The sequence below is a fragment of the Procambarus clarkii genome, chromosome 8 (genome assembly GCF_040958095.1).
Source record: "Procambarus clarkii isolate CNS0578487 chromosome 8, FALCON_Pclarkii_2.0, whole genome shotgun sequence".
NCBI classification, from domain to species: domain Eukaryota; kingdom Metazoa; phylum Arthropoda; class Malacostraca; order Decapoda; family Cambaridae; genus Procambarus; species Procambarus clarkii.
This window is the reverse complement of record NC_091157.1, coordinates 34,537,351-34,553,284: the sequence shown is the minus strand read 5'-3', so window position 1 is coordinate 34,553,284 and position 15,934 is coordinate 34,537,351. Positions and strand designations below refer to the sequence as shown.

Genomic DNA, 15,934 nt, shown 5'->3' with positions numbered 1-15,934 from the left:
AAATTTTGCAAAATATACAATGAAGGTACACAAACATTCATACCCAAACAAAGCAAAATGCTAGGTAAGAACAAAGCATTTGGCCCGTAGGAGAAAGGAGATACCCACAAGACTAGAATACAAGTCATTAACAAGCATGCAAGTATAATACATAATACATGCAGACATATATATAATCCAAAAAAATGTCAAATTTACGTACTTATTATTACATTACAAATATCCAAGGTTTTGAAGACACGTTTCCTCTTGCGCCCAACGAGTGAATACTGAGACCAGACCCCATAGGTCCCTATCCTCCTCATCATTCGTCTCACTGTGTCTCCACAGCTTGCACCGCCCATTTGAGACAGCGTCTGGACCTGTTAAAATAATGCATAAGCTGTAAGGTAATAGAGAATAATATATATCTTTCAATCTCAACATTAGATTTTCTAATTTCCAACTGTATTAAATAAATAGCATTAAAATATTTTCCTTCTTAACTATTACAAAAATCAACGAATTTGAGTAACTTTTGCTTTTGTTTTATTTGTACCTTAAACATAACACTGAACAATCAATTATGTGCCACCCCACCTTCCTTCATCTGCAAAAAAACTAATCAAAAGACATATGTACAAGGCTAAAAAAATTCAGCAACACTTACCATACTCAGGCTAAAAGAATTAAGCAACACTTACCATACTCTTTTTATATTCACTGTTAACTTTTAGCTCATGTGACAGACTTTCCACCTGCTCAACAGTTTCAAGTGGGGATGGAAGAATGTCTTCCAGGATTGGTATATCTCCATGTGTTTTTGACATATGGGTTTCCGTCATTTTGACAATATTCAGGAATTTTGCAAAAATAATGGCATTTACTATTTTTAAAAGATTATTAGCAAATTTACAGAAATGGTGCATTCGGAAGACAAAACCGTGGTAGACATGGTTGGAACAAGTTAGGTGAGAGGGTGGTGGAGGCCAAAACCATAATCATAATCATCTGTATCAAACCTTATTACAGGTAAAACCAGTAGGCAGTCTACTGTATTTTATCAAACCGTTATTAGTATAATAGATCTCGTAATAATTTTGCAAAAATAATGGCATTTACTATTTTTAAAAGATTATTAGCAAATTTACAGAAATGGTGCATTCGGAAGACAAAACCAATTTTTCACTTTTGACAATTGAGCACCTGCTACATCCAGATTCTAGGGAGGAAAGGAAGGACGATCTTACTGGATCCCATAGCCTCTCCGAGGCACAAACCAGGCTTTTACATAACCCCCCCCCCTGCACCCGAGCTTTTTAAAATAGTAAATGCCATTATTTTTGCAAAATTATTACGAGATCTATTATACTAATAACGGTAAATAAATAATAAATAGTAAATAAATCAAAATCAGTTACATTATTTTATCTTATTCATAGCATAAATGTTCTCGAAGATTACTAAAAAGAAATTGAATTAGACTACAGCAAATTGGCAAACTTTACCTTGTATCTGTTTCCACAAAGTTTGTTTGGGGCGTTCTTCAACATATCAGCAATACTTGTCTCAACATCTCTTTCAGTTGCATTAGTGTGGGTGTTGATACAGGCTTCTGGAAATTTATAAGAATTAATTAATATATATAATTATAATTCACTTTGCTATTCCCCATTCCACAGTCCTCTCGTCCTTCCCACTTCCCTGTCCCCACATCATCCCCACTATTCCCACTTCCCTGTCCCATCGTCCTCCTTACCATTTTCCCCTCCCCTGTCCTTCTTCCTCCCCCACCATCTCCCATTCACCTGTCCCTTTGTCCTCCCCAGCATTCCCCTGTCCCCACCATCCCCAACTCCCCAGTCCCCTCGTCCTCCCCACCATTACCCTCTCCTCTGTCCCCTCGTCTTCCCCACCATACCCCCCTCTCGTCCTCCCCACCATTCCAAACTACCTCATCCGATGCATTCTATAATGGTCTGATGCTTCCATCAGAAAATTGGGAACATCAAATGATCTGATATTCCCATCACTGAAAAATAAGAACAGCTAAAAAAATGAAATGAAAAAAATAAAAAAATAAACTATACTCATGAAATGAACAGTATGGTAAACAACACAGCTCAATTTCAATGCAATGTCACACAAAATTATTAAATCGAAATGAAAATAAATTGAAATCTATGAAAATTCAAATTATCAATACAATCGGAAATATTGAAATAATATCGCAACATAATATAGTGTGGGTTGCTCTTACGTGCAACAGACGGTGCTGTTTTTCAAAAAAGGCATGGTTTTACCTGTCACAAGTGTGGCATCTATACTTATACTCACGAAATGAACGGTATGGTAAACAACATAGCTCAATTGCAATGCAATGTCACAATAACATTTAATAACAATAATAACAATAACATTTAAATATACTTTAAGATATAATCTAGAAGAAAATAAGAACATTGAAACGGTTCATGAACTCGATTTCAATAAAGGACACTATGGGGAACTTTGAAAAACAGTTAATGAGTATAATTAGACAGACTTGTTGCTAGGCAGAGGAGTAAATAATGAGATATATGGCAAATTTTGCAAAATATACGGCACACAAACATTCATACCCAAACAAAGCAAAATGCTAGGTAAGAACAAAGCAGTTGGCCCGTAGGGGAAAGGAGATACCCACAAGACTGGAATACAAGTCATTAACAAGCACACAAGTACTACACTACACAACAACCGCACTACTACCAGAACTGGACGAATCACTACCAAAACAACACATTGCACATCACTACCAAAACAACACAACACAACACAAGCATTGGCAAAGAATTATAGACCAGTTGCACTAACATCCCACATAATAAAATTATTTGAGAGTGATCAGGAGTCAGATTACTAGTTTTATAGAGACCAATGACCTCCACAATCCAGGCCAACAAGGATTTAGAGCAGTTTCTATGATCGAGCCACTGAGATCTATAAAGAATTCTGATCAAGAAAGAGATCTAGGGGTGGTTTTAGATAGAAAACTATAACCTGAGGATCATATTAAGAACATTCTGCGAGGGGCCTATGCTACACTTTTTAACTTTAGAATTGCTTTTAAATACATAGGTCAAAAAGTTTTAAAAGTTTTAAAAGTTTTTTAAACCTCTCGTGTATCATGAGTGTGTTAAAGCATCAGATGGTGCATTCAGATGATGAATATTACCTAGTTCCTTCATCTGGGAAGAATGAACACATATTGGTGCATTCGGATGATAAAAACTAACTACTGTAGTTTAATTGATCAACAGACTGTATATCATATGCAGACTGTATGTGGATCTGCGGGCCACTCCAAACAACAGCCTGGTGGACCAAGCTCCACCAGGGCTAAAGTACAAAGTGATATAGATGTGATAGAGAAACTAGGTCAAATGGAGGAGTAGGTCTGTATATTAAACAGCACCTGACGTGCACAGAGCTACTAAACTCAATGTGGTGGTAGAGTGGTGGGGGGGGGGGGGAAACATTGCAGAAAAAAAAAAAAATACAATTTGGTCAACAAAACAGCATTGTTTAAAATAGAAGACATGGGTTGTCATTTTGGGGGTAAGGTAGGTTACATTGAGTTAATTAGTTAGTACTTAGTTTTTATCTTAAACTGGTTGGGAGAGGTACAGTGTTGCTGTGCTGGTGAAAGAACACCTAAAGGTAAATTAAATAATGATTGCGAATCCACAAGAAGTTGACATAATATCGCTAGAGATCTGCAATCAGGATGATAAACTTTCCTTAAAGAATTTGACAAACACTTGCTGATAGGACATGAAGTAAATGAAATGTATGTCAAGTTTTGTGAAATATATGATAAAAGCACAACAAAATTTGTACCAAAGGAGAGATGCAGAACTAGGAAAAGGGGTTTGTTCAACAGAAATTGCGAGAGGGCCTGAGACCCAAACACACACAAATGGAATCAATATATAGCAAGAGGCCAAACCCCCAAACATACAAGCGATGCAAAGATGCGAGAAACAGCAGCAGCATTAAGGAGAGGGACTTAAGGACCATAAATAAAGTGTGAAAATAAACTCGAGTAAATTTTTTTAACTACTCTCGACAGTGAAGAAAAACAAATATTCAGACGATTTGTGTTAGAATCATTAATCTTACACTTTCGGTCATATTCAACAACACAAATACATACACACACATTCCTGTTGCTGTAGCAAGTGAAGAATTACACACACAGATCACAATAACGTGATGCATCAAATGAACAAATCCACAAGGGCCGTGACGAGGATTCGAACCTGCGTCCGGGAGCATCCCAGACACTGCCTTAATCGACTGAGCTACAACAGGGTAAAAGGGTTGAAACCGAAGTTCTACTGAACTTACTGGATCCCATAGCCTCTCCGAGGCACAAACCAGGCTTTTACACAACCCCCCCCCCCCTGCACCCGAGCTATGTCAACAGGCCGTTCTCCCTCTTCGCCCTTCCGAATGCACCATATCAGTAAATTTTTTAATAATCTTTTAAAAATAGTAAATGCCACTATTTTTGCAAAATTATTACGAGATCTATTATTCTATAGAATAATGCATATAAATGCATATATGCATATAAATACAAAACATAAATACAAAACAAGTAAATGTAAATAATTTTACCTTGCACCTAGATCCACCAAGCCTGTATGGCGCGCGTTTCAGTACTTCGGAAATCTAGAACTATCTTGAATCTCTAATCTGCAATGAAACAATACATATTATTGCACTTACCAAAACATGGATGAATGTAGAAAATACAGAACTATTAGCTGAATATCAAATAAATGGATTTAATCTATTTCACACAGATAGATATATTACACCGTGTATATTAGGTAATACCTAACATACACGCCTCCACACACACTACATTTGAAATGTAGTCTCAAAAAGACTACATTTCAACAGCAAAGATTACTCCATAAAAAAATAATTAAATTATTGACCAACATGAGAGAGGGTTAGCCAACATGAGGGTTGTGTTGATTGCCTGAAAATATTTAAATTGTGTAATGTATTGAATGGCATTTTTCAAGTTACAACATTTTTTAAATTACTGAACTAGGTTCTAGGCTTTGCTAGGCTTAATTCAATTATTACAGATAAGCCTAACCTAGCCTAGAACCCAGTGGGTTTTCTTCCTATTGGGGAGTGTTGTACATGCCTCGCCTCCACATACACACTAGCACAGCCAGGCCTCGCCTCCACATACACACTAGCACAGCCAGGCCTCGCCTCCACATACACCAGCACTGCCAGGCCTCGCCTCCACATACACACTAGCACAGCCAGGCCTCGCCTCCACATACACACTAGCACAGCCAGGCCTCGCCTCCACATACACCAGCACTGCCAGGCCTCGCCTCCACATACACCAGCACTGCCAGGCCTCGCCTCCACATACTCACCAGCACAGCCAGGCCTCGCCTCCACATACACCAGCACTGCCAGGCCTCGCCTCGCCTCCACATACACCAGCACTGCCAGGCCTCGCCTCCACATTTAAACCAACCAAGCCCACAAATACGTTAACATGGACCAGCATTACACCGTCTAACATACTCTGTCAGATGTAACAACTAAATTTGTGAATTCAAGACCAAATCTATTGTATAACACAGTGTTAGTACGAGAAAAACATTACTTACATTCGAAGCCGTGTTTTAAAATGGCGGCGGTCTTGTACTGACGCTCCAAACTGTGTGTTCGTTTGCGTATGATGAACGTGTGACAATTTACTACAACAATTATTTAATTATTCTTATTCTTTATTTTAATATTTTTAGGGTACATGAAATTTCAAACTTATTTGCACACAATAATATAATTGCATTGTCATAACCTTTATATATTACGGAAAATACGATGACATGAACGAAGTCAAAGTGAAGTTGAAGTCAAAGTCATTCGCCGAACGTATTAGTCATTTTTTTTCTCCCAAACGATAGGGGTAACAAATCCACAGAGAATATAAGTGTACAGTAAAGTCAATTTTATTCAGGAAAGTACATACATAGTTGATTTACAAACATAATGTTGGATTTATAGATAGAGCTAGTGCATACAATACCTAAAGCCACTATAGTAGGCCTATAGCATTTCAGGCAACCGGGCAGTATATATGGACCCCTTACTCAAATCTCTGAATATGTTAGATATTAAGTCCCTGCACATACTCTCATGTGTATTTTATATATATAAAACGCTGCACTGTAATGTCAATCCTGACCTTAAAAGCTTCCTAGAAGGTTGTAACAGATCCCATGAGCACCACACCAGAAACAAATACCTATTTGATATTCCAAGAGTACGACTTAGTCAAACTAGAAATGCTTTACAAATCAAGAGACCTCGAATGTGGAATGACCTTCCCAATTATGTTAAAAACTGTACCTCTCCCAACCAGTTTAAGATAAATAAAGATAAATTTATAAGTTAAGAAAAATTCCACAAATCAACAACCCTGTTACTGACCCTGTATTTACCCAAGTCTTTCCTAAATCTAAACTTATCCAATTTATACCCATTGTTTCGTGTTCTATCTTGTGTTGACAATTTTAATACCCTATTAATATCCCCTTTGTTATATCTATTCAGGAAATTGTGGTTGATCTCGAACCCATTGATAATGTGACGACTTATACAGAATTTTGTAACTATATCATCAAGATTGTAACCAGCTTAGCTAAATGTAGTGTGGGGTTCAGTCCCTAAGCCCATATATGTGCCTCTCTAACCATTTAGGTTACAGGGCAAAAACATAAAAACAAAGGTAACTGCAGAAGGCCTATTGGCCCATACCAGGCAGCTCCTATCTATAACAGATAAACACTAAGTACTACCTAATTAACTCAATGTAACCTACCAACCTAACCCCCAAAATGTCAATCCATATCTTTTATTTTAAACAATGCTGTTTTGTTGACCAAATTGTATTTTTACTCTTTTTCTGTCATGTTTCTCCCACCCCTGTTTTTTCCCTTTTTTCTTATTTTTTCTCAACATAATTCATACTTTAATTATGCGGATCAGGACATCACCTGATCAAACACATCAAACATCGTTTGACCACCATCAAACACACACATTTCGTGTGTGTTTGACGCTCACTGATATGTACCAGCGTTGTTTTATATATGGTGCTATTCTATCTTACGCTTTGTTGCTCTTTTTTACCTACGGGCTCATAGAACATTCTATTGCGAAAACATTGGCACAAAAATGAATGACGTACATACAATAATAATGTCAGGACAGTGATATAATTATAAACTTTCAAAGCACTGTATCGCCCATGTGTCGTCTTGTCACCAATACTGGGTAACAGTTCCGCCACTTCCCACACTCTTGCGGGTGGGCAGCGACCATTATTCTACGTTTATATTCATATCACCGTGTTGGGAATTTCATTGCGAGTACATTGATACCAAAATTAACGCTGTAGGACAAGTGTGGAAGTGATAACAATCCCAAGAGTAAAAACATTTTGTTGCTCTTGGGCACTCACGGCGAGTCATCTACGTAGGTATTTATTGGGTGCTGGTATTCATATAACTTTTGGTGACCGTTTTTGCTGATTTTCTTCTAGAGAATGTTATTGCGAACACGTTGGTACCAAAATGAAATACATAGCTCGAGAACTAAGGTCAGGAGAGTAAAAAGAGTATACACATTTTTGTTTTGACGCTTAATTAAGGTTATTGTGAGTACTCATCGCCTGCCTAGAAACTGGAACTAGTAATTCCATCTATCATACATATCATACAAGAGGAGCCACACATCTATGGATCATCCAATAAAATCAGCAGACTTCTAGATGTTACTACTGCTCGGCTTAGACTCGGTTACAAGTATCTCTGGGAATTCTCATTATCTGCTGATGTAGACCTGACCAAATGTAAACTGTGTCAACAAAATTATTCGCACACCCTCCGTCACTATGTGATGGAGTGCGAAAAGATACATGAATTTAGAGACAATTCTATAACCAATGTTCCAGCGATGTGTCAATATTTCATTCAAAATGATCTGCTACCAGAAATTTTAGCCAAATATCCCCAGTTTGCTAACTGTAGATAACAACTAAGTGATTGTAACCTATCCACCGCTGCCCACTGGATGGGGGACGGTGTGCAGGACAAACATATAAATTTTGATACTAGCTCTCCACATATGTCAGTTGCTTAATTTAGAACCTGTACTTGAGGTCGATCTCGAACCCATTGTTGATGTGATGACTTATATTGAATTTTGTAACTAGCTCATCAAGATTGTAACTTGCTTAGCTAAATGAATTGTGGGGTTCAGTCCCTGAGCCCATTATGTGCCTCTGTAACCCTTTCCACAACCGCCCACAAGATGGGTATGGGGTGCATAATGGGGTGGGGTGTCTTGGCCAAACGTGCCACATCAAAACCACAAGTTGACATTGAATGTGAATTAACAATGAGACAAGTAAGATTTATACTAATACATTTATACTAACTCTGTTGAGCGTTGACCATTTATACATCAAATCTGTTGATGTGAGCACTTTAGTTTAGTCTGCCGTTTAAAGAAAAAAAGAGCATATCAATGGTATATCACAGAAAACGAATTTATCATAAACTCATGTATTTGTCTTATCATATTGAACTGCATTCATATTTTTAATATATAACAATATGAATATACAAATTTCTGTAAATCCTCTACCTTGTTGGAATCTGTGGAAATGAATGAGCAAATGTGCTGGCTGAAGGCGCTGAAGGAAACCACATTGGTTTCATTTTGGATACAAATGTCCATGGAAATTCAAAATGGAAACTAATTATATAGTTGAACCTGCAGAGACGAGTTTAAGAATCTGTGTTGAGAGTGATGGACACAGCCTTCACAATTATACTTCAGAGAATGTAAACATCTAAGAGTCATTAGAAATATGTGTAGAATAATAAACCCTACATTGTTTGAGTTAGGGAAAACACCATTTGTGATATATAGATACTATAGCTGTTCCTAAAGATTCACCCTTTTTTGCACCAGCAAGATAACATATAAGATTTTAAGAGTTGACGAATGTTAATATTCTTGTTTGATAAACTGTGAACTTGAGACATAGTTAATAAGAACATATTAACACAACAAAATGTTTTCAGAATCCTTAACACCACTTTCCAACAACTTATATAATTTATATAAATTATTTTAGAGAATAATACATAAATTATATATTTAAACATGATATAGTGTTTAGTGGAATGTATAAGGAGTCAAATTGTGTTAAAAAGAGCAATTTTTAGAAAATTTGGAAAAATACTTTTTTCTGTTCAAATTATAACTAAATGGATTATAAAGGTTTCACTCAGCCAATATATATCATTCACAATTTATTAATGAATTTTACAAAAAAACACCATAAATTTTATATTTAAACATGTAAAAACTATTTGTTTTACATTTGGAAGAAAATAATTGTAGAAAAACAATTTATAATTAAACCTTTGTGTTTGGATTTTTTGAGTAAAAGTTTCTCAAAGGCTTTCCTGCACCATTCTCAATGCAAATCATTCCCACACCTATGGCAAGAGATAGGCGAACGTTGTGTAGATGATTTGTGTTTGCTGGGTTATGCATCGTTAAACGCCTAGAAAGAGATGTTGTTGTCTTGCCTATATACTGGGTTTTTTGGAGCTTACAGTCCCCAAGATGGCATTTGAAGGCATAGACGACGTTGGTCTCTTTTAAAGCGTTCTGCTTTGTGTCTGGAGAGTTTCTCATGAGTAGGCTGGCCGTTTTTCTGGTTTTATAGTAAATCGTCAGTTGTATCCTCTGATTTTTGTCTGTAGGGATAACGTTTCTATTAACAATATCTTTCAGGACCCTTTCCTCCGTTTTATGAGCTGAGGAAAAGAAGTTCCTGTAAAATAGTCTAATAGGGGGTATAGGTGTTGTGTTAGTTGTCTCTTCAGAGGTTGCATGGCATTGTCTTTGAAAATGTAATAAGTTTTACGAAACGCGCTCAAGTGTCGCGTCAGACTAGAAATAAAAATGAATTTTGGAGATTTGATTTTTGAATTACCACCAACAGTGAAAAGAATTGTACGAAAGATAGAGAAAATTCGTGTTAGAATTATTAATCTTACTTTTTCGGTCATATTTAATAATATATATATATATATATATATATATATATATATATATATATATATATATATATATATATATATATATATATATATATATATATATATATATATATATATATATATATATATATATATATATATATGCGGAAAATCCACAGAGAAATATGAAATGAGGTGAACGTTTCGGCTTTGTTAAAGCCTTTGTCAACACCAGACTCAGTCAGTCTGGTGTTGACAAAGGCTTTAACAAAGCCGAAACGTTCACCTCATTTCATATTTCTCTGTGGATTTTCCGCATAAAATGATCAGTGTTTTGTGATCGTCAATTGCATATATATATATATATATATATATATATATATATATATATATATATATATATATATATATATATATATGTATATGTCGTACCTAGTAGCCAGAACGCACTTCTTGGCCTACTATGCAAGGCCCGATTTGCCTAATAAGCCAAGTTTTCCTGAATTAATATATTTTCTCTAATTTTTTACCTATGAAATGACAAAGCTACCCATTTCATTATGTATGAGGTTAATTTTTTTTAGTTTGAGTTAAAATTAACGTAGATATATGACCGAACCTAACTAACCCTACCTAACCTAAGCTAACCTATCTTTATAGGTTAGGTTAGGTTAGTAGCCGAAAAAGTTAGGTTAGGTAGGCTAGGTAGTCGAAAAACAATTAATTCATGAAAACTTGGCTTATTAGGCAAATTGGGCCTTGCATAGTAGGCAGAGAAGTGCTACTAGGTACGACATATGTCTATATATATATATATATATATATAACTGAAAACTCACACCCCAGAAGTGACTCGAACTCATACTGACAGGAGCACTCTGCATCTGGCGTGGAGGACACCTTAACCACTCGACCAACACGACTGGACAAAAGAGGATGGTAGCCGAGGCTAATTCCCCATCCTCCCGCTGGCATTCTGATGGTAATCTTGGGCATGGTATTTTATCAAATCCCCTCATTCTTTGGGGCACACGTGAGGAACACAAATGGGAACAAGCCTGAACGGTCTGGTGTTTGCATTTTGATGTGTAGTGCCTCGTTGATGTCGAGCCGCCTGCTATCGCTGTACCTACCGACGATTTCTGTGTTTGTTGAGATATCTCTTGTGATGGTCTGGTTGTGAGAAAAGATTATATGTTCCTTGATAGATATAATTTAACGAAATTGAAGGTACACAGGTTCCTCAAATTACGTTATGTCAAATTATATATAATTTTCCCTAAGTAAATATATTAAAAAAAGAAGCTTCTGAAGATAGATAGATATAGCCGACAAGATTTGGAATCCTAGATTGCATTGTTTTTACCATGTCGTGGCGTGGTGGTCAAGGGCGTGTGCTTGGGATGAGAGTGGGTTCGAATCCTCCTCACGACTCCTACTGATTTTCTCATTCGTTCATCACGTTAATGTTATTTCATCGTGTATAGTCGACTATTCATGATTTCTAAAGTAGATACAATAGAACCTATCCAGCTAGTTCTATTTGCAACTCACTTTTGCGAGACCAACAGGCGGAATTACCTCCCTGACAACCCAATTAACCGAGCACAAATAAGTATATTTAAACACGCGTCTCAACATTGAAAGCTCTTGCTTTGAGAGAATGCGATTACATCTCTCACTCTGTAATATACTAATATTCACCAGATCCCTGCTATCACAAACATTTTAGATGTTTCCTTTCCATGTGATATCACTGTTATTATGGTGTATAATTTCGAGCATAGAGTAGTAATTAGAGAGCGAGCATTTTGTGAAAAGCAATTCATCCCGTAGCAGCAATTGCATTTTTTTTTGTGGACGATATTTAACAGGCTCTCGTTCTGATATTGCGAAGTAATTGTTGTTTCACGGTAAGTCGAAGCTGAAATGGCCGCCAATCCGAACTAATAACCTGCTGGCCGGTCCGATACTGTGGAAATGGAGTTCGGTAAGTCAGGGTCGGGAGCCAGAAAGCGACTCGGCATTTGGAGGCGGATTATTACCTTACCTTAAGGTAAGATTATTATCTTATTATCTATATATATTATATATATTATAAGATAAAAGTTATCGTATCCGACACAACTAAACACTTCTCGCATTCTCCTTTTTTTTTAATCGTTTGGAGAATTTCCCTTCGACGACGGAGTGTTTGTAATTATTTTTTTTAACTGCTGCAGTTGGATCCTTTTCTGCATATTAGTGTCGTAAACTAACATGTTGGTTAGTATTATGTTTCATTTATAGGCACTATTTGAGTTGACTTTGTTTATTATGCACCCAATTGTCATTCCAAAAGTGGAAGGTGACACGGTTAGGAACTGAACCAAACATTGGTTTAGCTGAGCAAGTTCAATCATTGATGGGCTTCTTACATAGATTGTTAACCCGGACATCAACAGATAATTCACAGTTTGTTAAAGTAACGTTTGTTTCCTTGTTAAAGATTCGCTTCCTACAACAAAACGTTCTAAGTAGTACGGGCTATGGTGAGCCCGTAATTAAAGTAACGTTACTGTGATCCTAAGAGGTCTAAACACAACAGATGAGACTTTAAATAGTTGAGATTACCAATAATTAGTTGACTTAGCGGATAATTAATATATGATACATTCGATTATTTCATTATTTTCAGTACACAGAGCAGCACCAGTGACTGATTGGGGGAATTTGGGCTCATAAACAAGCATTAAACAATATCGGATGTTCAGGGATTGCTATGCCTGTTGCAATAATTTTAACATTTAAATTAATTGTTCTTGTACTCAGAATAATTGTTCAACTAATGAGAGGACTTGGAGCATATATATTACCTAGTGACTTATTCTGTTAGCTGTGTAATGGTCTACGGCGGCCATATTTTTGATAAACATAATAAAAGATTCACTGTTTTAATAGTTACCAATTAATTACTGTTCTTGAGACATTTCTGTTTTGTTTTTATTTCACTGGGAACGGATCTTTTTGTATATAATACAGGATATAACTGAAGCATTTTGCTGAGTTTCTCATGATGGGCTAGTGTGTAAGGTTGTGAAGCCTCGACTTGTGTGTAAGGTTGTGAAGCCTCGACTGGTGTGTAAGGTTGTGAAGCCTCGACTTGTGTGTAAGGTTGTGAAGCCTCGACTGGTGTGTAAGGTTGTGAAGCCTCGACTTGTGTGTAAGGTTGTGAAGCCTCGACTGGTGTGTAAGGTTGTGAAGCCTCGACTTGTGTGTAAGGTTGTGAAGCCTCGACTGGTGTGTAAGGTTGTGAAGCCTCGACTTGTGTGTAAGGTTGTGAAGCCTCGACTGGTGTGTAAGGTTGTGAAGCCTCGACTGGTGTGTAGGGTTGTGAAGCCTCGACTGGTGAGTAAGGTTATGAAGCCCCGATTGGTGTGTAGGGTAGTGAAGCCTCGACTGATGTGTAAGGTTGTGAAGCCTCGACTAGTGAGTAAGGTTGTGAAGCCTCGACTGGTGAGTAAAGTTGTGAAGCCTCGATTGGTGAGTAAGGTTGTGAAGCCTCGACTGGTGAGTAAGGTTGTGAAGACTCGATTGGTGAGTAAGGTTGTGAAGCTTTGACTTGTGTGTAAGGTTGTGAAGCCTCGACTGGTAAATAAAGTTGTGAAGCCTGACTGGTGAGTAAGGTTTTGAAGAATCGACTGGTGAGTAAGGTTGTGAAGCCTCGACGGGTGAGTAAAGTTATGAAGCCTCGACTGGTGAGTAAGGTTGTGAAACCTCGACTGGTGTGTAGGGTTGTGAAGCCTCAACTTGTGAGTAAAGTTATGAAGCCTCGACTGGTGTGTAGGGTTGTGAAGCCTCGACTGATGTGTAAGATGGCGAAACTTCGACTGGTGTGTAGGGTTGTGAAGCCTCGACTGGTGAGAAAGGTTATGTAGCGTCGACTGGTGTATAGGGTTGTGAAGCCTCGACTGATGTGTAAGGTTGTGAAGCCTCGACTGGTGTGTAAGGTTGTGAAGCCTAGACTGGTGAGCAGTCAAGGCATCACAACCTTACTCACCAGTCGAGGCTTCACAACCTTAAACACCAGTCGAGGCTTCAAACCTTTCTCACCAGTCGAGGCTTCACAACCTTACTTACCAGTCGAGGCTTCACAACCTTACTCACCAATCGAGGCTTCACAACCTTACACACCAGTCAAGGCTTCACAACCTTACACACAAGTCGAGGCTTCACAACCTCACATACCAGTCGAGGCTTCACAACCATACACACAAGTCGAGGCTTCACAACATTACTCACCAGTCGAGACTTCACAACCTTTCACACCAGTCGAGGCTTCACAACCTTACTCATCAGTCGAGGCTTCACAACCTTGCTCACCATTCGAGGCTTCACAACCTTACACACCAGTCGAGGTTTCACAATCTTACACATCAGTCGAGGCTTCACAACCCTACACACCAGTCGAGGCTTCATAACCTTACTAACCAGTTGAGGCTTCACAACCCTACACACCAGACGAGGTTTCACAACCTTACTCACCAGTCGAGGCTTCACAACATTACTCGTCAGTCGAGGCTTCACAACCTTACTCACCAGTCGATGCTTCACAACCTTACTCACCAGTCGAGGCTTCACAACCTTACTTACCAGTCGAGGCTTCACAACCTTACACACACAAGTCAAGGCTTCACAACCTAACACACCAGTCGAGGCTTCACAACCTTACTTACCAGTCGAGGCTTCACAACCTTACACACACAAGTCAAGGCTTCACAACCCTACACACCAGTCGAGGCTTCACAACTTTAAACACCAGTCGAGGCATCACAACCTTACTCACCAGTCGAGGCTACACAACCTTACTCACCAGTCGAGGCTTCACAACCTTACTCACCTGTCGAGGCTTAACAACCTTAAACACCAGTCGAGGCATCACAACCTTACAGACCAGTCGAGGCTTCACAACCTTACACATCAGTCGAGGCTTCACAACCCTACACACCAGTCGAGGCTTCATAACCTTACTCACCAGTTGAGGCTTCACAACCTTAAACACCAGTCGAGGATTCACAACCTTACAGACCAGTCGAGGCTTCACAACCTTACACATCAGTCGAGGCTTCACAACCCTACACACCAGTCGAGGCTTCATAACCTTACTCACCAGTTGAGGCTTCACAACCCTTCACATCAGTCGAGGTTTCACAACCTTACTCACCAGTCGAGGCTTCACAACTTTACTCACCAGTCGAGGCTTCACAACCTTACTCACCAGTCGATGCTTCACAGCCTTACTCAGCAGTCGAGGCTTCACAACCTTACTTACCAGTCGAGGCATTACAACCTTACACACAAGTCAAGGCTTCACAACCTTACACACCAGTCGAGGCTTCACAACCTTACTCACCAGTCGAGGCTTCACAACCTTACTAACCAGTCGAGGCTTTACAACCTTACTCACCAGTCGAGGCTTCACAACTTTACTCACCAGTCGAGGCTTCACAACCTTACTCACCAGTCGAGGCTTCACAACCTTACACATCAGTCGAGGCTTCACAACCTTACATACAAGACGAGGCTTCACAACCTTACACACTAGCCCATCATGAGAAACTCAACAAAATGCTTCAGTTATATCCCGTTGAGTTGAAGAATTGTTGAAGAAATGATTGTTGAGGAACTGACTGTTGAGGAACTGATAGTTGAAGAACTAATTGTTTAATAACTGATTGTTGACGAAATGATTGTTAAGAACAGATTGTTGAAGAACTGTTTGTTGAAGAACTGATTGTTTAAAAATTAATTGTTGAAAAACTGGC

At 38.3% G+C, this 15,934-nt stretch overlaps 1 protein-coding gene across 1 annotated transcript in view; it reads right to left on the bottom strand.

The window, feature by feature from the left end:
• Window positions 1–4,756, bottom strand: part of LOC138362076 (uncharacterized) — a 6,111-nt gene extending 1,355 nt beyond the window's left edge. Inside the window, exons 1-3 of the mRNA XM_069320975.1 lie at window positions 4,645–4,756; window positions 1,488–1,594; window positions 203–362 (exon numbers count right to left, since the gene is read on the bottom strand). Coding sequence (XP_069177076.1) covers window positions 203–362; window positions 1,488–1,532 — 205 coding nt within the window. The 5' untranslated portion in view covers window positions 1,533–1,594; window positions 4,645–4,756. The remainder of the gene's footprint in view (window positions 1–202; window positions 363–1,487; window positions 1,595–4,644) is intronic.
• Window positions 4,757–15,934: the final 11,178 nt, after the last annotated feature.